This window comes from Anopheles coluzzii, chromosome 2 (genome assembly GCF_943734685.1).
Source record: "Anopheles coluzzii chromosome 2, AcolN3, whole genome shotgun sequence".
In the NCBI taxonomy this organism is placed as follows: Eukaryota; Metazoa; Arthropoda; class Insecta; order Diptera; family Culicidae; genus Anopheles; species Anopheles coluzzii.
In genome coordinates, this window is record NC_064670.1 from 70,629,687 (window position 1) to 70,656,288 (window position 26,602).

Below are 26,602 nucleotides of genomic sequence, written 5' to 3' on the forward strand. Positions count from 1 at the left end.
AATTGCTTCAGCCACACTGCTGGCACCGGATAGGATGTCGTCAACATAACAGTCGTCTCGGATGATGTTGACTGCCTTCGGATACGATGACGCTTCGTCGATGCTCAACTGCAGTAAGCACCGAGTCGCAAGGAAAGGAGCGCACGATGTTCCATAAGTGACGGTTGTCAACTCTAAGACGCGAAGAGGAAGTGCTGGATCAGCACGCCAGAAGATGCGTTGAAAACACGAGTGGTCGGAGATGACCTTGATCTGCCGATACATCTTCGATATATCAGCTGTGAACACAACAAAGTGCTTCCGGAAACGGACGAGGACGACAAAAATGTCGTTCTGCACGGTTGAACCCACCATTAGGGCTTGGTTGAGAGCTACATCGGATGTTGTAGCCTTGGCGGTTGCGTCGAAGACCACTCGCAGCTTCGTACTGGAGCTCGATGGACGTAGGACAGCATGGTGAGGTAGGTAGTAGCGAGCCTTGTACGGTTCGTCGGATTCCTCCTTGACTTCATGGCAATGACCAAGAGCTTCGTAGTCATCGATGAACTTGGAGTACTGGAGCTTCAGGGAATGATCTTTCTTCATTCGCCGTTCTAAAGAGAGGAAACGACGCAAAGCAAGCTCTCGATTGTTAGTTAGTACAGGTGGATACTCACGAAATGGTAGGGCGACAATGTATCTTCCATCATTGTCACGTCGGTGGGTAGCAAGAAAAATCTTTTCGCATTCTTCATGCTCGGTCGTTTCATCTATATCTCCGATGTCTTCAACTTCCCAAAATTTATTCATGGTCTCGGAAAGCGTAGTGGTGGTAGCGATGAAGCTCTGCTGATTGGTCGACTCGTCCTCGACGTCTCCAGCAACGACCCATCCGAGATGAGTCTCTTGCAGGTCAGGCAAATCTTCTCGTAGCTGCATTCTGTTTGACTTGAGAAGACGCATGAAATGGGACACACCCAGTAACATGTCGATTTGACCAGGCGTATGAAATTCAGGATCGGCAAGAAAGATATCGGGCGGTAGTGGCCATTTCGACACGTTCAGCTGGCTTGTGGGGATGATTCCTGTGACCTTAGGAATCACGAGGCACTCGGCGGTTGTTGAGAAGGTTGAATATCGAGATTCGATGTTCACGACGACTTTTTCCCGGGCACACGTCTTAACTGTACCGACTCCAGTAATCGGCACAAGTGTGGGGATACGCGGGGTGAGGAGGCGATCGGCCATCGCCTTCGAGATGAAGCTCACCTGTGAGCCGCAATCCAACAGCGCACGACAGGGGATCGTCCTGTTGGATTTGTCTCTCAGGTTCACGAGAGCTGTCATAAGCATGGCCGTCCTTTGTTCCAACGGTCGGCTGTATGGAACGGCGGCGTTAGACGTTGGATGATTCGATGCTTGAGCCTGCTGCTCAAACCGCATGGATTGGATGGGGCTTGCCATCTGTGCTTGGGTATCCGGCAATTCTGGTGGTTCCTCATGTAGTAATGTGTGATGTTTCCGCTGACATTTAATGCACGTTCTGTTGGATGAACAGTTGTTGGAACGGTGACCGGGTCAAAGGCAGTTGTAACACAGTTTCAACTCCTTCACCTTGGCATTGCGTAGTGCTACTGTGAACTGTTTAAAAGAGGGACACTCGTGATGACGATGTGCCCTGTTGCAAAAGAGGCAGAGCTGGCTAGTTGTGGTAGGTGCTGCAGCATGTACTCTCTGGCTTGTGGATTTCGGACATGATGGTTTAGAGCTTCCTTGGTTCACGGAAGTTGCTTGGGGCCGACTCTGGAACCGTTCTAAAACCTGACATTCGCCTTGCAGGAACTTAAGCGTTTGGTTAAAGTCGGGCAACCTTCCGTGTTCCTGGGTTCGTTCCCACAGCCGAACAGTTTGTTCGTCCAGCCGTGAAGTGATTATTTTCGTTAATAACAAACCAGACAATTTGTCGATTTTGATGTCCTGATACTCCAAACCCCCAACGTGCCGTTGAACTGTCTTCAAGAGTTCCAACAGCTCCTTGTGGTTTCCTTTCAGGACAGGTTTTAAGTCAAGGAGACCAGTCAGATGTGTGTCAACAATGACTCGGGGGTTCTCGAACTGGGACTTCAGCTGTTTCCACGTTTGCTCGAAGTTGTTGTCCTGGATCATCTTCACTGTGATCCAACCAGAAGCATCTCCAACCAAAGCCTTATCGAGATGATGCAGCTTCATGGCATCGGAGTCACTGCCCTTAGCAACAATGTCCTCAAACATCGTCTGGAACTTGGGCCAGTTCTCCACCCTTCCGTCGAAACTGGGAATAGGCGCTCGCAATGGTTGTTGTTGCACGATGAATTGCTGCGTAACAGTGCTATCTGCTGGGGCCATAGGCTGCGACCGCGCTTCAGATAACTGCTCGATTCTGTTCATAGCTTCGGTGTGTAGAACATCGAATGCCGTTAGCATCTCATCTTGCTCATCGAGTTTTGACGATGGAATCGATTCCAAGATTTCACGATGCACGGCGGAGTATTCTTGATAATGAATATCGAGCTTTTTTGCAAACACCTTTAGCTGCGTTTGAGTCACCTTCGTCGGGTCTTCTTTGGCTTCCTCTAGCATGTTGTTGATGAGAGTGACTCTGCGCTTGATTTGGCCACGCTGGTGAATCAGCACCTTAGCGTCGGTAGCTTCATCCTGGGATCTCTTCGGAGTGTGATCCAGGCCACCAATCTTGGTACGTATGCCTTTCGATGAAGCTATTTACACTTTTACCCGGAAAGCGTTGTCAAAGCCACGCTCACGCTTGTTCACACTTGCACCGAACACCGTATTCAAATTTACGGAAAAGTTCAAGGAATCACTTGAGTTTTTAGCGTTGTTTAAGCCACGCTTACGCTTGTTTCTGCTGACAGCGGGCTTGCGAAATTCAACAGAAATTGGATTCAAAGCACTTAGGTAGCGTTGTTTAAGCCACGCTAACGCTTACACACACTCACAAAGCATGAAACAACAGCGCGCGCACGAGTCTGGGATCATACGCAAAATACGAGGAACTCGCACCTTTGTGGAAATGTCTCGAACACACACGAACGAAACACTACTGCGCGCACTTCTCGCGACGCGTTTACACACACATACACGAGACAAAGGCAACGCGCCAGGCAGGGGAATTGTTATCGCACTCGGACGCACTACTTCGCTACGCGCGCTTCTTCTCGCGCACACACACAAACGCACACGAGACAAAAGCCACGCGCCAGACAGAGGAATTGTTTTTCGCGCTCGGACGCACGACTTCGCTACGCGCGCTTCTTCTCGCGCACACACACAAACGCACACGAGACAAAGCCACGCGTCAGACAGAGGAATAATTCTCGCGCTCGGATGCACGGAGTTCAGGCACATGCACTGCTTGGATGAAACTGTCTTGCGCACACACACATGCACAAACAACGGAACGCGCACTTATCGCGATCAGACACACGAAAGAGCTACGCGCTTTAGAAAAATGTTTCGCGAACAAATTTCACACGAATTTGGATGCGCGTATTTGCTTTGCGCTCGCACACACAAACAAAACTACACGCACCTTGGAAAGAAATGTTTCGCGCACCGGCTTTCACACGAAACATGGATATGCGTACTTCTTTTCGCGTTCGCACACACGAAAAAAAGGCGCGTTTGGTTAAAACGTGTTGTGGACAGACCGCTGCCTCATCCTGAGGGCTCACTGTTGACAGCAAGGCTGTCATCCTGTGACGTCCTCAGTGAGGATCGCGGCGCGAGCAGGACCGGTCGTCCTCTCCCCGCATTGCGTGTGCTGTATTTATATTATTTGTTACGTGCGTGTGTTATTGTATAACATATACCAAAGAGTAGAATAAATACATATTCTGTTTGTGCCGTACACCACCGTCATTACGTTTGTTTTGTGCGGACACAACAGTGGCGACGAGGATGGGATCCTCCTCGCGTAGGGGGGGATCCTACAAAGGACCGACGCAGCACGGAGGTCACCATCGCGGTTCCACCATCGCGCAACCGCCATCGCGCAGGATGGGCACGCTCGGGGGTTTGCGCGAAGCCCCGAAGGGATCCTCACTCCGCTGCAGCATCCGGACAAGGCGAGGGGACATTCCGCTTTGGACCGTCGTCACACGGCATCACCGCCCCCCGCTGCAGCGTCATCGGACACACACTGGTGCAGCATCGTCATCGCGGCACCACAGCCGCCCTTCTGCACCAGCATCATCGCGGAGCCCGATAAGGCACAGTGCTGAGGCATTTCGGCTGCCCCCTGTGGACCTTCATCGCCGGCGCTCCAGCTGCACAGGTGCATCTCGACGGCGACACCACTGTCGCCCCTGTGCAGCACCATCAATGTGTCCCGAGTGCACAGTCGTCGTGCGCGGCATCACGGTCGCCCGCTGTACACTCGCATCGTCATCATCATCACCATCATCCTGCGCGCCCTGCACAGCAGTTCACCGGCAGCGACATCACGGTCGCCCCTGTGCAGCGGTACCGGCTGAGCGGTCCAAGCGCGCGCGGCACCACGGTCGCCCCCTGCTCAGCCGCACATCGACGCCCCAACGGCAGCAGCATCCGGAGAGCTGCCTCAGAATCATCATCGGCGTCTGGTGCAACGGCCTACAACAACAGCATCATGCTGCAGTTGCACCGACAACAACAACAACAACAATAACACCACAGCGGCTGCAACGGAACGAGCGAGCGCAGCACATCGGCTGCCCCCTGTTGCAGCCCGCAACGCTCATCCCGTCGAGCGTTAGACACGGAGGCCGGTCAACACTCTCCCCTCCCCCCGTTTTACACAGCGCCACTTGAGCCGTACGCTTGCCACTCCGGTTTTAAGTACATTAAAACTGCTGCGTTGGCTTAAGCCGTACCGGCTTAATTAAAACGGGGAGATGTTGTGGACAGACCGCTGCCTCATCCTGAGGGCTCACTGTTGACAGCAAGGCTGTCATCCTGTGACGTCCTCAGTGAGGATCGCGGCGCGAGCAGGACCGGTCGTCCTCTCCCCGCATTGCGTGTGCTGTATTTATATTATTTGTTACGTGCGTGTGTTATTGTATAACATATACCAAAGAGTAGAATAAATACATATTCTGTTTGTGCCGTACACCACCGTCATTACGTTTGTTTTGTGCGGACACAACAAAACGGAAATGTTTCGCGCATGCACTCTCACACAAAACACGGATAGGCGTACTTCTCTTCGCGCTCGCACACACGAAGAAAGCCGCGTTTGCTTAGAACGGAAATGTTTCGCGCATACACTCTCACACGAAACACTAGGGCGCGTCCCTCAAGTAGGGACCGTTTTATGCACACAGACACCCGAAGCACGGGCACGTCTTGAGGGCATTGCTTTGCGTTTGGACGCACAAGCACGAATTCGCGAACTTTTCCTCGCGCGTGCGCACACACACGAAGCTCAAGTCTCGCGCGCTTGAGAATAACTAGTTTTGTGCATGGACATACACACACACAAATTTGGCACCTGCACTTTAGAAGGAATTGCTTCTGAACCGAAGCTTTGTCACTTCATGAAACAGTGGCACGGTTTTTTCGGGAATGTTCCGCACTGACCACGAAACACTTGACGCGTTCCTCTCGTGGGGATTGCTCCGCGCACACACACACGCGAAACACGGACACGCGTTGGGTTCGACCGACGGTCGATTGTACCGATTTGCGCGATCGGTGGTTCCACCTTGCTGGTCGCCTGGTTGACCAGAATGGGACAAGATGGTCGCTTCCACTGGTCTCCCTGTTTTCCAGTGGAACGCCTTGACGCCGGGGACTGTAAGCCGGTATCACAATGCACAATGGGCATTTGCCGGGATGAAATTCAAAAAATCAACTTTGTAATAGCGCAATTCCAAATAAAAGGTTTTAATACTAAGGGTTAAACTAAGAAAAATAACAAATATGAGCTCTTTATCTGTTCTGGTTCTCTAGAAAAGACCTCTCAAAGTCGAGATTTGTTAAAAAACGCAGAAAAATCTTCACTTTTTTGGAAAACTTTAAACCTTTGTAACTTTTTCAAATATGAACCGATTTTAATAAATTTAGACATTATATAAAGGATATTTAGTCAGCTTTATAAACACATGACAAATTTTGAGCTAAGTTAATTTTATGCAAAAATATACGATAATAACTGAAGAAACCTCCTAAAAAATTTCATAATTTAAATTTTGGACTTGATGCCATTATAAAAGTGGCGTAGAGTGGCGTTGTCTCATATATGTCACATCATAGTGTAATATATATACTATCAATCTGTGAAGAAATATTCTGCGAAAGTTTGCGAACGCGAATTTTATTGAAGTTTTTTCACATCAACTTTTTCTAAAAACAGACACATGCGTAACTAGGCGGCTCCATAGGTGCCTAGTGTAGCGTATTTCGTGTATTCTACAAAAATATATTCTACGTGCTTTTGATCAACTTTCATTTCAATTACGAAGCTGTGTATCTTAGTTTCAGCTCATGTACTTATCTTATATGTAAATTTCTATTCTAACCTAACTTTATCATTAAATATAATGAAGCAAATCAGAACCAAATACCTTTTGGTCCTACTGCAGATTATAGAAGGATATAAGGAAAGTAATTCTTAAATTATACGCATAACAGGAAAACGTTATGAATGCAGTAGCATCTATTGGCGTTTTGGGAGAAGAAACTCCCAAAACTCATGACAAACTAAATATAAGGATAGAGGGGGGATGCTACAAAGAATATTTTGCAAGAAAGAAAATGCATCCAGAAGGACATTTTGTATAATGAGCTGTATTTCTCTGATTCGTTAACCAGTTCAATATCAGTAGCTACACGCACTAAAACAAAGACAGGGTTTAACTTTACAAATGAAGTAAATACTTAGTTTGTAGCTATCGTGCAATTTTGATTTTTTCAGATAGTTGTAAAGCCAAGATGGATTTTTAGTTTTATTACTCCTTCTGAAGGCAGTACAGCACTTGGAAAGGTATTGGATGAATATTCAAAGACAAACAATATGTGCTGCTTTTCATTACGAATTTGGGAAGTACTTTATTTTAATGCACCTGCTCTATCTAATTATTAAAATGCCTTTATTCATGTCTTTAGAAACGTGAACTAGACGTTAGGAGCTTGTAATAGCATCCACCTAAGTTGTGTTTGTAAATTTTTAATATTTGTACTACCTGTGAGTAAAAGTGATGAGAATTAGCTACAATTGTCCTATACAAAGCAGAAAAAAATATTTTAATCAAAATTATTATGTTTTGTTTATATATTATTATTATTATTATTTATTTAATCTTCATTATGGAACATTACAGTATATTTTAATATGGTTTATACTATTAGCAACAAATAATACAAGAAAAAAACACACAAAATTAATAAAACTAAGCAAAAATCCCTTAAAACACTATTTTATGTAGCGCCACCTGGTGGTATGGATGCGAACTACAAATAAAATGTTATTTACTATCATAATACTCTACTACAAACGATAAAAACTAACAATTTCTGCAAAAATAATTTTATCCCGCAATTTGTTCTAAACTGCCCATTGTGCAATGATGCGGTTCGATTGGACCAAAATGTTGGGGACTGCGCTGCCCCAACGTGGGAAAAGCAGAAAGCAGTGGAGGGTCGTAAGGCCTCCACCTCGCGGAGAACAACCGGTGAAAAAAGAGCTGAAGCCCACTAGCTTCAGCCTGGAGGAAGACCGATTTTCTTTCTACCTAACACGAGGAATTGATACACTCGGAGTACCAAAACAGGACTGGTTGTGTTTATTTTCCGTTTGCACGTCTGTCTGCTTCGAAAGTTCTAAACCAACAACAACTCTCTCAGCGCTGGCTCGCGCTTTTAACCGTTCGCGCATGGGAGAGAATCGTAAGAAATTCATATGTGAGGGTGTGAGGGAATAAATTCGATCGCGCACGAGAATAATGCAAAAACCGTTAACGTGAAGAGTTCTAGAACTTCTCTCTCTTTCTTCTGTTGCGTGTTTCACACGCGATGCAACTGGTTCACTGTCGGAGCGAACCGTTTGGGCGCGAACAAACCCTAACAATTTTCATTGAACTAGGTCTAATTAGACATTCAAGTTTATTGATGGGCGTTTCGGAGCGTTGATGATTCGCCATCCTCAGGGCCCAACGTCCATCCATCCTGGGGCCTTAGTCGCTAGTACTCTGTCTATACGGCATACTATACACTAGCGATCTACGGGCCCCCTTATATGGCAGAGCCCCAGGCTACCGCCTAGTCCGCCTACCGTTAGATCCGCCACTTATCCTTCCTACCGGGAATCGGTCATTTGTAGGCTTGGCCTGGGACGGACATGTTGTTAAGTCGTACGAGTTGACAACTGTAACACAGGATCGCCCCTTCACTTAAGTACCGCATTTTTGAACACATTATCCCGTTTGAAACTTCTTTGAAAAAATTTTTTTTAGTGCTCTGTGTTTTAACCGACTCCGGAGCCGTGGGTGCAGTTCTGGCTCCAGTGCCGTGGGTGCGAGGTCGGATCCAGAGTCGTCAACGAATATTGTCTGGAGCAAACAATACAATCATTATCTAACAAACATCAAACATCAGTGAGTAGTATTGTGCAGTTCACCAACTGCTAGAATAGCTTCCACGTAACCTTTGGATGTACGCAAGGCCTTCAATGATGTGTGAGTTATTCTCAGTAGCAAAGATAATAACATGAGTACGACTAATTAATCAATCGATGTATAATGTCTTCTGTGGCAATCATGCCCCTGATGATACTTGCCAGGATTAAATTTTTTCCATCTCCAAAGGCGTTACGATTGGCCTAAAGGCTAAGATCAAAGAGTAGACATTACGATTGAAACGATTATACCAGGTTATATAGGCTTTCTTAACATGTTTCATGAAATTGCATATTCTCTTTATATTACATTATTGTGCATATTTCCTTTACACTTTAAACATTTAACTGAAAGTTTTTGTATTAAACGATGTATTTTTCTAACTCATCCTGTGGTACAGTCGTTAACTCGTAAAACTGACTATCCGGCTGCTTGATACGGAAAAAGTCTCGAAAACCTGTATAAGTCGGCATGTTCGCATAAGACGTTACGACAAATTTTGTGAGTAAAGAGGAACTTTTCTAACTATGAGTTTAGAACTATAAAATTGCTTATAAATAAATAACATTTGGTAATAGCAATAATCAAAAGAAACCAGACATGAAGGATTGAGTAAACCAAGCAACAACATAACTGTTAAGACCGGGGGACACCGTCTGTACTAGTGATGGGTAAATTCAAGAAAAATCCGGAATCGCTTCCGAATGACACCGCCAAAATAAGAAGCGGTTCCGGAAGGCAGGTGCGAAATTCTGAACTCGGAGTCGTTCGTGGCCGTCCGTAGCCGGTCGGAGCCGTCGGAATCGTTCGAGCCTTCGGAGCCGTCCAGAGCCGTCCGGAGCCGGTTTTAGCCGTCGGAACCGTTTGTGCCGTTGGAGCCGTCGGAACTGTCGTAGCCGACAAAGCCGGTTGGAGGAGTCGGAGTCGTTCAGATTTCAGTCTGTTAAAATGACTCCGACGGCTCCAACCGGCTCCGATGGCTCCAACTGTTCCGACTGCTTCGACCGGCTCTGGACGGCTCCGACGGCTCCGACGGCTAAGGGCAGAATCGACGGTTTGAATTTGTCGGCTTCGATGAGCTTGAGTAGCAATGCTCGGAAGCGATTCCGAGTCGTGGTTGCGATTCCGATGATCCATTACTAGTCTGTACTCGCTAGTGTAATTTCGATTTTCACTAGCGCATCGTGCGGTGGCTGGTAGAAGCTTTTTTCGGTTATCGAGGGAATGGTCATGCTGGATCTCAAAATTAAGTAGTTTTTCCATCGTTTTTTATCATGAAAATGGATGCAATGCATGCATGACATGTGTATTTACCTTTTACAAAACTTTTCTCGTCCGAATTAAGTACAAAACATATAAAAATAAAATATTTTCTGAAGCGGCTCCAAATTGTTTTGCAAAATGCTTCGGTCAGCCATCGCCAGATGCGCTAGTGAAATCGAGATTACACTGGTGAGTGCGGACAATGTCCCCCGGCTGTTAGGGATGGTAATGTAAAAATATTGAAAAACAAATGAAAATTGAGGTGCATAATAATTTTTCTTCCGCGACTTTTTTAATACCTGTATTTAAGCAACAATATTTGATACATATCTTTATAAATGTTGCGAACAAAATCAAATGCTAATATTTTTGTACAAAAACAATACATTTTACTTCAACAACATTTCTACTTCAATCAATCACTACGCCTCGCCCGTGAATGATGTAAGCAGGCCTTCAATAAAGAAGAGTTATTGCACCAAATAAGAAGAAGAAAAATATATGAATCAAATTTTGCAATTAGTCCAAAAGAAGGAGTTGCAGTGTAGTTGCTGGAGTATCACAAAAGTGATACTCTCAACTATTCGGTAGATTTGGTTGAAATCAACGTTGGAGTTATTGCGTGATGGAAAACTGTACATACCGACTAATACCCCGAAATACCAAAGCCGGTATTTTTTAAAATCGTATATATAGTTATCTAAATATGCACATATATAAATATATATATACAGTATATATAAGTCGTACGAGTTGACGACTGTACCACGAGACCGGTAGGAAGACTATTACTTGAAAAAACCAGACAAAGAAGTCTGTATCCTAAATATGTATGATCTTTTTCCTTTAGATACGATTTGACACAACAATAATAATAACGTTACCTGCTTATTTTTACATCCATCAGACCACCTTCTGCATTGCGCTCTGGAACTGCAAGTAGGCTCTTGGCAAATAATGGAATTTCTATGATTTCGTCGACATCCCAACGCATTGGAACAGCTTTAGGAAATGCTGGAAATGTAAGCATAGGGTATTGAGTGTTTTTTGTTATAAAATTTAATAAATAGCCCAGGAAATATTAAAACGAGTGGGAAGAGGGTCTGATTGAAATTTCAGTGTATCTAATTAAGGTCTTTAAACAACTCAACTTGTAGCGAATGGCAGACCGTCCAATTACACAGCATGGCATCAGTGGCCTTTCGACGTCTTACGGACGTCTTGGAACTGCTGTTAGTAGTAATCGTCAAATTAAAGACAAACGCTACTGGCAAGCATTATTACAAAGCAAAATTCAAGAAATCAATCAAGAAACAACAAAGATTTTGAAGGAAAAAAAGTTTCTCGATCGTGAACGATCAGCTAGAAAGCTGTACGAGAAACGTGTAAAAGAAGCTGCAAAAGAATTGACAAACCTACAATCCACCCTAACGTCGATGAATTTAGCTTTGGACAACTGTACATCGGGTATGACACGGCAACATCTATTAAACGAAACGGTAGCATTACGAGAACGCAACGAGCACATTCAAGAACAGTTGGAGGTCATTTTCAAGCAGCGACAACAAAAAGACATCGAAAACAAGGCACTGGAACGAAATACAGAACAGGAGAAAAATAAGGTGATTGAAATGATCAATTCGCTACCAGAAGAGGATCAGCACAAATATCGGGAATACAAAGCTTTGTCGGAAAATCTTCGCAAACAGAATGCCATTTACCATAGCCAGATAAGCGAGATGGAAAAACAAAAGGACAGACTTAACACAATGATTATGAACTCACAATCTCGTTCTGAAGCACATCGTCTAAAATCAAAGTTGAAAGAATTGCTAAACAAACGAAATGCTTTACGAGAAGAGGAAAACAATCGCCTCTCGCCAGCTCAGGAGCGCGAAAAACTAATCAACGATGTACGATCCAACAACCAGGCGCTAGCTAGTATTGGCAAGCAACTAAAGATCGTTGAAGATCAATTGATAGAAAAAAAAGAAACATTACAGCAGATCGACCAAGATCTTGAAGAAGGAAACTCCGAGCGCCATGTAAAGTACAAGGAACTTAAAAAACGAGATGATGTAATGTCAGCATTTATGGACAGTTTTAAAAGCAACATGAATCAGGAACAGCAATGTAAGTGCATTAAATTAATTTACTCAAAGTGTCTTATAATAACGCAATCTCTTCTTTGCAAACATGTTACAGGTATAGATACGCTGAAAAATCAAATCACGTATGCTATTGAGCAAATTACAATGCAAGGAATCAACATGAACGGGATGTATGATGCGAAACTAGAAGGAAACGGATTTACATCTAAGAATGATCTTAATTCTCACTCGGGACTGATGAAGGAATACAAAAAACTTGGCATACAACTCAAGCAACTCCAAATATTGGAAAAACGTACAGTGCAGCAAATGAATTCTCTACGCCAGGAAGAAACAGAAGCTCTGCAAAGTATTCAAAAGTATGCTAACTTGGAAATACCTCGATCCGAGGCAATTGCAAAAATGAATGAGCTTACCACCATTCTGCAAGAGATGGAAGATAAAAAACGTGTTACAGAAAATGTGGTCGATGAAGCTCGCAATAGAAATCATGAGATAAAGATTAATCTGAAAAGTAACGATACATATCGACAAATTTCTCATCTTGAAGATAAGCTGATAGATTTAATGAAGGACAATAAAGTGCTTCAAGAAACAGTGAAAAACATACAGCAGGTATATAATGCATACCAGTTTAAAGGAAATAATTTAATGTCAACCAAAAATAATACATTCGTTTTGTATTTCATTACAGGAAAACGACTACTCCAAAATACGTACTGAAGTGCATGAATTAGTAAATGAACACAATACTCTTTTAATTTTGTAAATTTAAATTCGACAGTGTTTCTTTCCGGAGGACTCAAACAAACAACCCCAAAATCATGATTAAATCGATATCAAATATTATTCTTCTTCTTCTTTGGCTCAACAACCGATGTCGGTCAAAGCCTGTCTGTACCACTTGTGGGCTTGGCTTTCAGTGACTTATTGATTTGCCCCCATGGCAGGATAATCAGTCCTACGTATGGCGGCACAGTCCATTTGGGGATTGAACCCATGACGGGCATGTTGTTAAGTCGTGCGAGTTGCCGACTGTACCACGAGACCCGCTAAAAATATTATTTTTATATTATACAGGACATATTATTACAATTGTATCAATCCCTGTTCAAAATAAATATTTACTTACAATTATTGCTCGATGGTAAATATAGTTGAAAGTTCTTGTGTATTGTAAGGTTAACAGAAAACTAATTTCATATTGTTAGATGAAAGCATGCAGCCAACCGCTAACATGATTTCTCTGCAGTAACCGATCAAATAGACACAGAGCGAAAACGTCGCGCGCGGCAAAAAGTAGCTCAATTTTGCAAACAGAGCTACTCGTCTCGCGCGACATTTCTGCTTCATCCGAAATAATCGAGTTATTAAGTTTTGTTACGAGCCAGATTAATGCCAAAAGTAAAAATAGATTTGAACACATTTGAACTCATTTTTTTATGTTTTTAAACAAAAAGCATGAAGGTTGACTGTGCCAAATGAGCTACTTTGATCTACGCGGAGTTAAATTTTTAGCTATTTTTTATCGCGCGCGACGTTTTCGCTCTATGTCTATTTGAACGGTAACCGGTAACCGTTCATACCTTTCAAAACTAAGCTCCTGGATACCCGCAAGTGACGGAAAACCCATCCATCGAACCCATCCTCAACTCCATAAAATTTTGACAGGAGTTCGATGGGTTCACTACTCGCGATTGCCATGTGTAAACAGGGGGTAAGAGATCGAACGCGCGAACTGTCCAGTTCGTCTGGTGTAAAAGCGCATTACCGAAATGCGATGTTTTTTCGGAACTCTGACAGTTAATGGTTCAGTCCTTCGAGCTAGACGTGTGCGTGTAACACAAAAGCTATATTAATTGTGTAAAAAGTGAGTCTTCCATAGAATTTTGAAAAGCTCTCTCCATTTTTACGTGTTACATATCTTTTGATCAAATGTGTTTTTTCGCTCAAGCAGAATATAACCATTTATTTGGCTTTTACGTGTAGTGCGTGGCAGCTGCTGTGAACATTCCATGAAAGATATTTCCTAACCTATAAAATCTGCCTTATCGGCACTTGCAGTTCAATTCATTTGTTCAACCGTACATGATTTCCGATTTTTTTGTGTGAAAAATATATTTATTTTTTATTTCGACATTTCGGCATCTTGTTTAGCAACGGCGTTTCAACTGTATACCATCTCTATTTTCCTCAGGCAAAATTTAACTGGTGTTACGATGTCTCGTTTCTTCGCCGGTGGTTCGGACTCTGATTCCGACAGCTCTTCTGATAGCGAGCCAGTAATTCGTCAGCAAGTGGCTCAGTTCACGGTAAGTTATAAATTGCAATGCAATGATAGTACTGCATTATTACAACGTGATCTTGTTTTAAACTATACAGTTCAGTGATGAGGAGGAGGACGTCAAGCGCGTCGTAAGATCGAAGAAGGAGAAGCGCTATGAAGACCTCTCCAATATCATCAAGAGTATCCGGAACCATAAGAAGATCAAGGATATGTCGAGTGTATTGACGAGCTTTGAGGAATTTATGCGAGCGTATACGAAGGCGTTGCCGGTAGTTATGAAGGAAGAGAATGGCGTAACGCCTCGTATTGTCGTTCGTGCGCTTGCTGAGCTGGAGGACTTTGTTAATGAGAGCTGGGACGACAAGGAGAGTCGGAAAAATCTCTCGAAGAATAATAACAAAGCGCTAGGAACTCTGCGACAAAAATTCAGGAAGTACATCAAAGATTTCGAATCGGATATGAAGCGTTTCCGCGCCGCTCCAGAAGATTTTGCCGAAGAGGAAGAGGATGATGAACGCGAAGACGAAAAGGGGTCCGATGAGGAAGAGGAGAAGGTTGTGGTACAAGTCGAACCGAAAGCGGTATCCTTCAAAAAGGAACCAGAGAAGGCCAAACCTGTTAAGCCTGTGGCGGATTCCGATTCGTCGGACTGGGGCAGCGATTCCGACTCGGACAGCACCTCTTCCGACGAGGATGCTAAATACACCAGCATTCGCGACCGGTTCTTGAAGAAGCCAGAGAAGGGTACGGAAGAAATTGCTTCAGCACCTTCCGGTGTATCTGGTGACGATGCGTTTAAGAAAGAGAAGAAGAAGAAAACGGGCGAAGCTTTGAGCAAGAAGAAGAAACCCAAGCAAGATGAAATGTTTGACGAGAACGAGGAGGAGGAAGAAGGCTGGAAGGTGGTCAACGGAACAAGGTCCGGTGCTTCCGAGCAGCCGAAAATGTTCGCCAAGGATGCAGAAATCGACACGAAGCTGGTCGTAAACAAGCTGAACGAAGTGATGGCTGCCCGAGGTAAAAAACGTACAGATCGAAAAATGCAGATTGAGTTTCTTCGTGAGTTGCGTACAGTGGCCGAGACCAACAATCTTGGCCCGGCGGTGGCGGTGAAAATTCGTTTCAACATTGTTTCTGCCATATTCGACTACAATCCAAAAGTATCTGGAGCGATGAAACTGGAACACTGGAGTAAACTATTGGAAGAAATTCAAGAACTGCTGAAACTGCTTCTGGCTCACGAGGATGTGCATCTATCCGAGTCGATCTTGGATGAATACGAAGAGTACGATACTGCACCGTTCAAGATACGCGGCTGCATGCTGACTGCAGTGGAACGGTTGGATGACGAGTTCACAAAACTGTTGAAAGAATGCGATCCGCACAGCAATGAGTACGTTGACCGGCTGAAGGACGAGGTCCCAGTCACGAACATAATAGAACAAGTTGTCACTTACGTTGAGCGACTCGGTAATGAAATGGAAATCTGCCGCATCTATCTACGCAAGATTGATCATCTGTACTACAAATTCGACCCGGACGTGTTGAAAAAACGAAAGGGTCAACTGCCAGCCAACACCATAACGTCGGTTGAAGAGATGGATAAGCTTTGTCGTTACATCTATGCCAAGGATCAAACGGATCGGTTACGCACACGTGCAATCCTATCGCACATATTCCATCATGCATTGCATGATAACTGGTTCCAGGCGCGTGATTTAGTGCTGATGTCGCACCTGCAGGAAACAATCCATCATTCCGATCCCGCAACCCAGATTCTGTACAATCGTATGATGGCCAATTTAGGCTTGTGTGCCTTCCGCCACGGCAATATCAAGGATGCTCACCTGTGTCTGGTAGATTTGATGATGACGGGTAAGCCGAAAGAATTACTCGCTCAAGGACTAGTACCGCAACGTCAACACGAACGCTCGCTTGAACAAGAGAAAATCGAGAAGCAACGTCAAATGCCGTTCCACATGCACATTAATCTGGAGCTGCTCGAGTGTGTCTATCTGGTGTCTGCTATGCTGCTCGAGATTCCATACATGGCGGCTCATGAGTTCGATGCGCGTCGTCGAATGATCAGTAAGACATTCTACCAGCAATTGAGATCATCCGAGCGACAGTCTCTGGTTGGACCACCGGAGTCGATGCGCGAGCATGTGGTTGCTGCTGCAAAGGCAATGCGGCACGGCGATTGGAATGCTTGTGCCAACTTCATTGTCAACAAAAAGATGAATGTTAAAGTGTGGGATCTTTTCTACGAAGCTAATCGCGTGCGTGAAATGATGATTAAATTCATTAAAGAAGAATCGCTCCGCACATATTTGTTTACATACTCGAATGTCTTTGCATCGATTAGCGTACCACACTTGGCCGACATGTTCAAGCTACCGAAAAGCAAGGTCCACTCGTTAATCAGCAAAATGATAATCAATGAAGAACTAATGGCATCACTGGATGATCCTACCGAAACGATCGTCATGCATCGTTCTGAACCGTCTCGTCTACAAGCCCTTTCGATGCAGCTGGCCGACAAAGTGACCAATCTGGTGGACGCAAACGAACGAATCTTCGAAATGAAGCAAGGAAACTTCTTCCAGCGTGGCGGTAACCAAGGGTACAATCGTGATCGCCAGAATTATCGCAATCAGAATCAAAATCAAAACTGGAACAACAATCGTCGCCAGGACAACCGCAATCGTGGTAACCGCGGCAATCAGAACCGTGGAGAGGGACGGGAACAACGTGAACACCACCGCGATCACCATCGCGACCAGCGCGAACACCGGGAGCATCAGAATCGAGAATTTAGAGAACAGCGCGAGCAGATGCGCAACGTTGAATACCAAAACAAGGCTGAGTAATTGTTTGGATTATTGCGTTGCAACGCACCGGGAGAGCAGATTCGTTCAGATCACTGATAGCGGCAGATTCATCTACCAGTATCTTTGCCACAGCGAGGTAAACGCGATACATTTTTTAAAATCAGGTTTGTAAACTTTCACCTAAAAGTGCACAGAATTGATAGAAATACGGAGGATTTTACCATCGTTCTTCCGCTTTTTAGATATTCTAGGTACTAGAAGGGTAGTATTCTATCGACTAAATATTACGCAAAAAATGTTCATTAAAGTAAAGCTCCTCAGAAAATCCGTTAAATTTATACTATTACCAACAGTACTACAAATAAAAAGCCGATACATAATTGCCATTCATTTGGAACATCAAGCAGAGCATCGAAAACCTGCAGGGTATTACGAATGCTTGGCATGTTGTATTGAACATCGGAGCAAAAAAACGTTGAAGTGTATCATGTTTTGGAAAGAACACAATTGTTGAGCAACAGTAGGTATGGAGGGGGCCATTACAGGTTCAAAACAACATAACATTTCTAATTAAAGGATACATACAACAAACACTATCTAGCTCTATTAACTTTTTCTGGGTTGTAATAAAATACATATGTTTGAAAATTATACCTGATTAAAACAGATGAAAATAATACTCATTTACCCTTTGGTTGAAGGGTAGTGAAAGCATGCTAGTCTACTTCTGTATGATATCTTAGTAAAAATAATTGGTGTTATTTTCTTTCATGATGTACATTAGTGATGAGCGGGTCGACCCAAACCTACCGGATCGGAGCCATCCATAAGCGATCCGGAGTCGTAAAGGTCGACCCGAAAGTAGGTTCAGTAGGTGCAATGATTCCGGTAAGTGCAAGAAAGCATAAGCGATTCCGATTCGTTGGTGTAGCGAGTTCAGGTCGACTATTGAACCTACTGTTACCCGACTCGATGATGATAATGATAAATTGACCAAGATTTTCCGCAGAGCAAAATGCGCTGGTTTTTGAATCGGTTAATTGGGTGTTGTTTTGTTTGAAGATATCCCCAAGGCTTTCTCCAATTTCATCGACGTCAATGAAGGGCATTTCACGTGAAGCGTGGGGCCAAAATGCCAAGCGCTATCTATATATTTCTCAGGGTACCGGATTTTTCGTTAAATTCTCGACAATTTGGTGTGAGGAAAAGTTTATGTTCGCTTATCAATACATTTGAATGTTTATTCCCAAATTAAGAACTGTTGTGGACAGACCGCTGCCTCATCCTGAGGGCTCACTGTTGACAGCAGGGCTGTAATCCTGTGACGTCCTCAGTAAGGATCGCGGCGCGAGAAGGACCAGTCGTCCTCTCCCCGCATTGCGTGTGTTGTGTATATCATTTATTACCCGTGTTTATTGTACCTATACCAAAGATAGGAATAAAACACATATTCTGTTTGTGCCGTACACCACCGTCTCCATGTCTCATTTTTGCGGACACAACAAGAACTCTAGCGTGGAGTTTGCGTTTCGCGCGTTTTTACTCTTCATCGGTGCGGATATTCTGGAAATGTAAAAATAGCCTATTCAATCGGCATTATTATTATATTACTTTTTTTACTTTTTAATTGAAGTCGCTTACTTTTGGCTATGAAAATGTAATGCTCGTAACATCGAAATCGACAACATGGAAATTTAAAGAGCGTTTAAGATTTGTATAACACATATGAAATTATATTAGTATCATTAAGGCTTATGTAACTATTTCACACCGGACTACAAGTACAAAATACAAATACAAACAAACAAATATTATCAATAAAAAAAATGATCAAAGGCAAATTAAGAGAATTGTTTTATACGAGTGATATATTTTCGATTGTAGCACGTTCATCCATTGTGCTCGATAATAAAATTTTACTATCCTCCTGGCTGTTCGGACTGCTTGGTACTTAATTAAGTCTTGATCATAAGACTGTGTAGGACGGGGCATGATCGCTTAGTTAGTTACGCCAAATAGAAGAACATAAGGAGAGGTTTAGTGTACTGTGACTACAATACAGATAAAGTATTACATCAAGGAAATTAATCACAATTAAAGTAGACAATACAATAATAGCTTTTTATTATTATTTATTGCGTTGCTTATTTGTTATCATGCTATGTGATGCTAGATTAGCGCTTTGCTAATAATTCTATATGAAGTTACTTTCAGCGCGGTCTCCTAAGACGTCTCCGTTCCGTTGCGATGTGGAATTGTTGTTTAGTATCGTGATGGACCCTACGTGTTGCGTTTTTGTTGGCTTGCTGTTGTCTTTTTATTAAGATAGGAAACATATCAGCTATTCAAATTAGCTTACACTTAAGAATGTCGAAAAATAGTTAGTGTCTAACTGTCTAACTCAATAACAGTTTATGCATTTATGCAGCAACTAATATTATAATAGGTAAAGTTTCCTATTTGCAATATCAGATCACTGCCATCATTAACTTCATTTGAGCCGCGTAGCATAATGTAAATTACAGTATAACCTCACTAGTTGGGACTTTTTTAGTTGGATTGTTCACTAGCTGGCACCTCAATAGTGGAATTGTCATCCAACCAACGAGGTAGCTTTGACAGAAAGAAAACTCGGAACGGTAGTCATGGTCAGCTTTTAATCAAAGCCATTGCGATGAATTTGCGTTTGGTTCAAACAAGTTTGGAGGACAAAATTTTTCAGTTTCGTATTCATTCATCACATTGGCGGTCTGCCAAACAACTCAACCATCGAGTTGCACATCCACTAGTTGGTACGCAATCTTTATCCCTCCCAGTGAGGTCATATTGTATATTGTCTTCAACACAAACATACAGCTACGATGTTTAACATTATAGATGTTATAATGTAATAAAGCGACAATGCTAGCAGATCCAAACGAGATCATGAATAGAAGAATCCCAGTCGCACCACATTTACCATACCAGATTCTAATTCCGCCAACTAAGCTTACCGACTTAGCATCATTGTAACGAGACAATCTACTACTTGGCTTTGCTGTACTTGCTGTTTCTCGTGTTTGTTTTAATGCACTAAAATCGTTTCCCTTCATCTCAACCCATGTTGTTGTTCCCTTTTGCTTCTTACAGTCCTACATTGCTGGTGTCTGTTCGTGATCTTAACGTATTATTTGCTCGATTAGAACCGTTCCTTATACCGTTTAGCGAACCGTTGTTTTCTGTTTTGTTTCTTTATGCTTTAATTATTGTCAATTTGGAGTGCATCATTTGCTGGTGCTGCTTGAGCAATAATTCACTTCGCTAGATCCGTTATAGGCCAAATTAAAAAAAAAAAACTCCTGCACAATTGCAAAGGCGCCCTCCTTTTTGCTGACTGACCATACAAACGATGGCTTACTGGTTAGTTGTGTTTTTACCATTGTTTTAGCGTTCCTACCATGCTTCGGCATTTGCATTGTATTTATATGTATATTTTACGGCTGTATATGTATATGTGTATATATATATTCATTTACGGTTTTGTATATAGATATTTATGTATATTTTGTATAATTGTTTGTATACGGTTATATCATGTTCATACCGCCTATGGATTGTAAGGTGGCTCAATATATCGTGTTTGTTCATAGCTTCATTACATTCTTCCTTATACTCATTTACGGATGGTCCACATATTATTTAATTTTCCCTCATCCGTCCCTTGCCAGCAAGCGGAGAGAAGACTGTCGATTCACATGATCTTCCTTCCTCCGTCCCGTATTTCTTCTGGTACATATACTTTCTATGGTATTACTACGTAAATCGTAATTATGTTTCATTACACGGAGCACTCTTCGTCAGCATCTTAACCTGACTGTTGAGCAAACGATGTTTTTCCTTGAAGCGTCAGTATCATCTGTATGTATCATCTGACGCGTGATCGGACCGGTTTGAGCATTTGACCACTCATATTCAACCTAACTGTGTAACTAGATCGTATGTTGTGCTGGAAAGTTCGAAACATTGCTCATCGCAAAATTCGTGATGTTGTGTACTTTTGATCATCTAACCTACATTTAGAGATGCTGCAGCTTTGCTCATTTCCAGTCTCATACAGAAAGCTGCAACCGCTTTATTTGCATTTGTTACATACTTTATTGCTGTTTTAATCGCTGCTACTGTTGATCAATACTATTGGTGGCGCTGAAGTTACTTGTTGTTTCTTATTGCTTACTATTCTTATCAGATTTGTAGAATCGAAGAAAATCAAAGCTTAAAGCTTTTTGTACCAGTAGAGATAGTGTTCTCCATCTTCCACTAACAGCTCATCCACCCCTGTAAGTAGTTTATACATTATTAATTGCACATTTTCTCGCACCACAGATGTTGAGTTATCCACAGTTACTGTAGGCACAAGAGTATAGGTAAAATCAAAACTCTCTTACCTAGCGGAGCTATTAGCTGATTACCAGGCGGATTTTTTGTGTCTGGCCTTTCGGGCAAGCGATATAGCAGCCAAAAGTGATAGCTGTAAAGGAAACGGTCACATGTGTTAGCCGTTTACCACTCTTAGACTAAAACATATCTACCTTTTCGGTTCCTCCTTCATTCCAGCCAACGTGTGAACGTAGTGTCCGTTGGGCCATTCACGTGCTTCAAACGAAAACCTGAAAACCATGCAGCATAAAGAGATCAGTTAGCATACACACAACACCCAGGATCTTTTTTTGCTTATGTTTCTTGTACAGTCATAAACGAACGGTATAACCGCACCATAATCAGCTATCGCCATACCTAGGATCTATTTCTGCCGCTTGCTTCATGGCCCGGAAGAATGTTGTATTTTTCGGTGACGTCAAATCGAGGAAATACTCCTCAGTTTCGTTTGTACCCACCCACAGGGTGTACGTATATGAAACGTTTCTTGGTTCCAGCTCTTCTACGGGCGAAATACCGAGCCCAACCGGGGCAGCTAGCTTCGGCTCGCCATTTTCCGATGGTTCGTTGGATTCGCGCATTACGTGATCGCATTGCAGCGCTCGAACGGCTCCCAATCCCCGCCAACCAAGCGCAAGTACGATATCAGCTGTTAATCCGATGCCAATGCTAGGATCCTATCAAACAACAATCGGTTAAATAAACGAAGGTTTAAATAATTATGGCCGCTATTTACTCGAGCAGTGGCTGGTAAAATTTGGAGGCTAAAAGAGCAAAAGTCTATAAAAATGTTCATAGTTCCCCGTGAAGAGCCATGAATGGATGAATGAATATATGTGTGAACGTTCGGTGAAACTTATGAATGGGAAAAGAGCCACTCAGCTCACGATCATGCGGATCGTTTGCTAACCTGTCCATCTTGCAGCGGTTCCTCCGTCCAGCCTCCGTCGGTACGTTGCTTAGCCAGTAACCACTCCGATGCGGCAGTTCGATTCCATTTGCCGGCGGGATCGGGCTCCAAATCTTGCAGCGCCTGCATGGCTAGTGCCGTGCTCCGCAGCGAACCAAAGCTACCCTGCGGCCCCTGCAAGCTAGCCAAACCCCGAGCAGGACGACGAACAAAATGCTGCAAATGTCGGTGACGATGATCGGTTACTATGCAACGGAGTGCCAACAGCACCATGGCAATCGTATCTACAACAAAAAAAAACAATGCAATTTAAACATCTAGCTAGGATCATAAACCACAAACTAAAGCAGAACTAAGGACAAGGATTGAACCGACGTTATTTTACTTACCAACATCGTTCACCTCTCCGCTAGCTATGTCCAACAGTCGTCGAATTTGACGCTTTCGCACATGTGTGGCAGAACTGCATATGGCTAGTGCTGTCAACGCAAACTCATACTCTTGTCCCTGATCGTGCTCATGATGCTCCAGCGCGGCTACCAAATCGTGACCGTAAAAATGACGTGCATCCTTGCAGAGACCTCCCATGGCCAAGATGTACTTGGCAATGTGATCGGTATGCGGTAGCTTCGCTGTAGCATGATGCCGGTCGAGCATCGTCAACACCTCAATATCCATCTGCTTGATGGACAACAGGTTCTCCAAGTCTGATACCGCCTGTATAGGATTATCATTATCCGTTGGGTCGCGGGCTCCGGACAACTCTTTGGCCAGAATTACCATGTGCGTGTCGTTGCCCCAACTGTAGTCGGGCAACCGTTTCTCCCTCAGCCAACACAGCGCTCGCTGAATGCCCACGCTTTCCGCCTGATTTGGTCCTCCCGGCCCAAGCTGCTTTTCCTCGATCTGCAAAACGTCGACCGGCAAGCTATCGACTAAATCTTGCCGTAAGGATATTTGAGTTGCCGGTGCAAAGGAAGCAGACATGTTCGATATATACAGCGGAGAAACGGTCGATTGCTGTGTGGATATAGGATCAATGGTGGTACTAACATACAATCCAGCGACGGTTCCACCCGGCTGGCCAACGGTAACCGAGCCCGTCTGCTCGGTAGGAAGTGCGTTTAGCTGCACAGTCGATGTTGCATACTGGTAATGTTGATGCTGTTGTGTCGTATGTGCTAGACCGGTGGTTGTGTGGGCTGTATCAGACGTACTTTGCATTGTCGGTGGTATGATAGAGGTAACATTTTCACCAAGTATGCTATTGACTAACAGTAACACCGTAGCAAGAAGAACTGCCGCAATTTGCTTTCGATGTATCATGTTTAACCTGCAAGTTTTGGAAATTGATGCACTTGAAGCATATAGTTTAGAATTAGTTTGGCTAGAATTAAAATTTAATTGTGAATGACGTAAATATTTACGCAGCTGGCTGCTAGTACTGGGCTTGATTTACATAAACAAATAAAAGGAACACCCTATCTGCGATATGGCCATCTATAAAGACCCACCAATGATTTAAATATGACTCACTAATCATGTCATGACGAACATGTTAACGGTGGCGGAGACGAACGATGATAACCTCTACGCTTCCTAAGGGCAGTTAGATCGTTCGTTCATTCAACAGACCTCCATCGCAAATTGAATCGTACAGCCAATATCAATATAAGTATATTGACAATACTGTCCTGGTCACATCCTGGTCGCTCAAGTGGAGCGGCAATACGCAAACATTCAAAGGGCAATAAAATTATCATTATTAGCAGAAATCCCGAGTCTGATGGATCGATCAGTTTTAATTAAACAAGAACTTTCTACCATGCTGAATAAGTAAAACTAATAAATTGAAATTTGCTTGCTCTCAATCGATCAACCACTCGCAAATGTTGTCAAAAGGTAAACATGTGTATCTTATTACTATTAACCAAAACACATATTTTATTAAAAAGTGTGTAGTAGCGATGGACAACCATCAAGCAGCAACTATTCTATCTGCCGACATTGGCAATGCTATGCGGCCTAGACAACATGACGCGGCCTAGACACAAACACACATCCATGAACTCGTCGAATCTATCGACAAGCATCGTAAAATCAATACTCGTCTTCATGGGTTGTAACGTGATTCATCCTTTGCAATCAATCGTCGGGTTTCATGGTGAGGTATCAGTGACCAGGGATAGGCGTGTTCCCTGGACTGGGTGTTCATCGATTAGACTTTCATGCTTTACAAAGCAACGAACGTGATTTGTTCCGCAAATCTTAATACAACGGCAATGTTTTTCAATTATATAAAAAAATCATAAATAATATTTCTGAAAGTTTGCAAACGGAGTGGCAGAGATTGATAGTCTATCATCAATGAACCAGTGAATGAATAAAAGATTTAAAGTATATAGTGAACTTTATGACGTTTTTGTCACCTTCTTAGGAGATTTGTGATGATTTTCGAAGCCGGCGCTTAACAAGTTTGACTCTCTCTCTTTGGAACGTTTTTCAATATCCTTAAAATCCAACTACGTCAATTCATCAAAGCTCAAGTTTACAGCGCTATTTGTAAAATATATAATAATATATCTACAAATCTTTAATGTTGTAATAAATATGAAATCCCTCTAAAGTACAAATGAATTGTTTTTCGATATGGATTTTGCAGCGATTTCCATCGACTCATTATTTTTCTACGAAGGGCGTGTGTCAAACAGTTTTCTTCCCTACCTTTTAATACGGTTTCGGCGAAAATACTTCAAAGCTGTTTATATTGCACCGCACATTATTTTACTGGGCGGAACGTAATTTTCGTAATTTACACCAGCAATATACATGCACCAAGTTCTAACGAGATTGCCACTAAATAATCACTTTCACTTTCTTACACTGATAAGAAATTCAATAGCATTCAGATATTCAAAGCTAGGAAGCGCACAGCTAATAGTCTACGATTCGACTACCGTCGTTTATCGATAGGGATATGCACCCAGTTCTCACAGGACGAAAAATGACTGAATAACAAAGATAATGCAGCTTTCATTAATATGTGCAGTAGATACTAAACACACCCCAGTTGATTTGATTGTGAAAGTGCAATGAAGGAAGGTAAAAATAATGATGTTAGGTTTCAACAGATGACGGACATGCGCATTCTTCATGTTCTAATGTTATGTTGGCAGCATTCCATGTTTGTCTTATTTGAATATATTTTTTTTTGTATTTTGAAATTCGTTATATTCAGTATCATAACATAACTGTGTGTTTTAATTAAACTGGTAAATAATTAAGTTCATTAAATTAAATTCGGTTAACTTCATATGTTTGTTAGAACCGTATTATCGTAGCGAACATGAAAATATTTCAATTTTACAAAAAAATGTTCTTTTGCTTTTAACATGTCCATTCTATCTTCTTTATATGTTTTATATCAAATTATTGTTACTGCATGTACAGTATAAGTGTCTATTTGCTTTATTTATCTGATCTTTGTTATATTTTAACAATTCAACATTATTAAGAGTTATGTCCGCACAAAATGAAGTATGAAATAAATATTGAATATGTATTTAACATTTTTTGGTTTGGTAGATACACGGATACATTATAAATAACGCACACACGCAATGCGAGGAGAGGACGACTTGTCCTTCTCGCGCCGCGATCCTCACTGAGTTATATGATATCGTTTTAATATGATATCTAATGATTTGAAACGTTTTCTATAAGTATCATCTGTGTTCTTACCATCTTTTCCATAGAGGGAAATTGAGTGGAAAAATATAACGTTTGATAGAAAATTTAGAGTTTCAACAAATTTTTTCATAAAACTAGTTAACCGGGCCGACGGTTACAGAGCTACGCAATATAATTATGGGGATGTTTAATACCTTCAGGATGTGCACAAAGTTTTTTCTAAGATAACACTATTCCGTGTGTTATCTTTAATCCGAGAGAAACATTTAGTGAAATTGGTTTACAACCCATTCGTTGAAATTGATCTCTAATACATGTCGTTTCCTTCTGGGGGTTCGAGGCATATAATGGAACAGTTCAATCGGTTAAGAGAATGTTTTAAACCGGTAGTGGAATCGTGCAAGCATTCTGTGGAGGTTTGCAATCATATGATAGAGTTTTGCAACCGAACAGGCGAATTTTGA

General features: G+C 42.6%; 3 protein-coding genes across 4 annotated transcripts in view; 2 read left to right on the forward strand and 1 right to left on the reverse strand.

Moving 5' to 3' along the window:
- The window catches only part of LOC120951717 (intraflagellar transport protein 74 homolog), a 32,753-nt gene extending 19,597 nt beyond the window's left edge, over positions 1 to 13,156 (forward strand). The window contains exons 2-5 of the mRNA XM_040370576.2: positions 10,801 to 10,915; positions 11,051 to 12,026; positions 12,099 to 12,619; positions 12,699 to 13,156. Of these exons, the coding sequence (XP_040226510.2) occupies positions 10,801 to 10,915; positions 11,051 to 12,026; positions 12,099 to 12,619; positions 12,699 to 12,773 (1,687 nt within the window). The 3' untranslated portion in view covers positions 12,774 to 13,156. The remainder of the gene's footprint in view (positions 1 to 10,800; positions 10,916 to 11,050; positions 12,027 to 12,098; positions 12,620 to 12,698) is intronic.
- Positions 13,157 to 13,769: 613 nt separating this feature from the next.
- Positions 13,770 to 21,102, forward strand: LOC120947779 (eukaryotic translation initiation factor 3 subunit C). Its single transcript, XM_040363476.2, has 3 exons — positions 13,770 to 13,874; positions 14,202 to 14,316; positions 14,387 to 21,102. Exons 2-3 carry the CDS (start codon positions 14,224 to 14,226, stop codon positions 17,159 to 17,161), a joined length of 2,868 nt encoding a protein of 955 aa, XP_040219410.1. The 5' UTR covers positions 13,770 to 13,874; positions 14,202 to 14,223; the 3' UTR covers positions 17,162 to 21,102.
- LOC120947780 (uncharacterized protein CG3556) lies at positions 20,389 to 25,540 on the reverse strand. 2 transcript variants are annotated; one of them, XM_040363478.2, is made up of 7 exons: positions 25,173 to 25,540; positions 22,838 to 23,781; positions 22,449 to 22,732; positions 21,896 to 22,215; positions 21,691 to 21,768; positions 21,547 to 21,629; positions 20,389 to 21,436 (listed from the first exon to the last, which is right to left on the reverse strand). In XM_040363478.2, the coding sequence occupies exons 2-7, from the start codon at positions 23,772 to 23,774 to the stop codon at positions 21,375 to 21,377; spliced, it is 1,764 nt and encodes a 587-aa protein (XP_040219412.1). In that variant the 5' UTR covers positions 23,775 to 23,781; positions 25,173 to 25,540; the 3' UTR covers positions 20,389 to 21,374. The 2 variants fall into 2 exon arrangements, with proteins under 2 accessions (XP_040219412.1, XP_040219411.1); XM_040363477.2 differs by having other exon boundaries at positions 22,838 to 23,805.
- Between the last annotated feature and the right edge of the window lie 1,062 nt (positions 25,541 to 26,602).

Coding starts and splice junctions, on each gene's coding strand:
- LOC120947780 (XM_040363478.2), bottom strand. CDS start 23,774: ATGATACATCGAAAGCAAATTGCGGCAGTTCTTCTTGCTACGGTGTTA. Junction 21,769..21,895: donor GCGGCAGAAATAGATCCTAG/GTATGGCGATAG, acceptor CATGGTTTTCAG/GTTTTCGTTTGAAGCACGTG. Junction 21,630..21,690: donor ATGAAGGAGGAACCGAAAAG/GTAGATATGTTT, acceptor TTTCCTTTACAG/CTATCACTTTTGGCTGCTAT.
- LOC120947779 (XM_040363476.2), top strand. CDS start 14,224: ATGTCTCGTTTCTTCGCCGGTGGTTCGGACTCTGATTCCGACAGCTCT. Junction 14,317..14,386: donor AGCAAGTGGCTCAGTTCACG/GTAAGTTATAAA, acceptor TAAACTATACAG/TTCAGTGATGAGGAGGAGGA.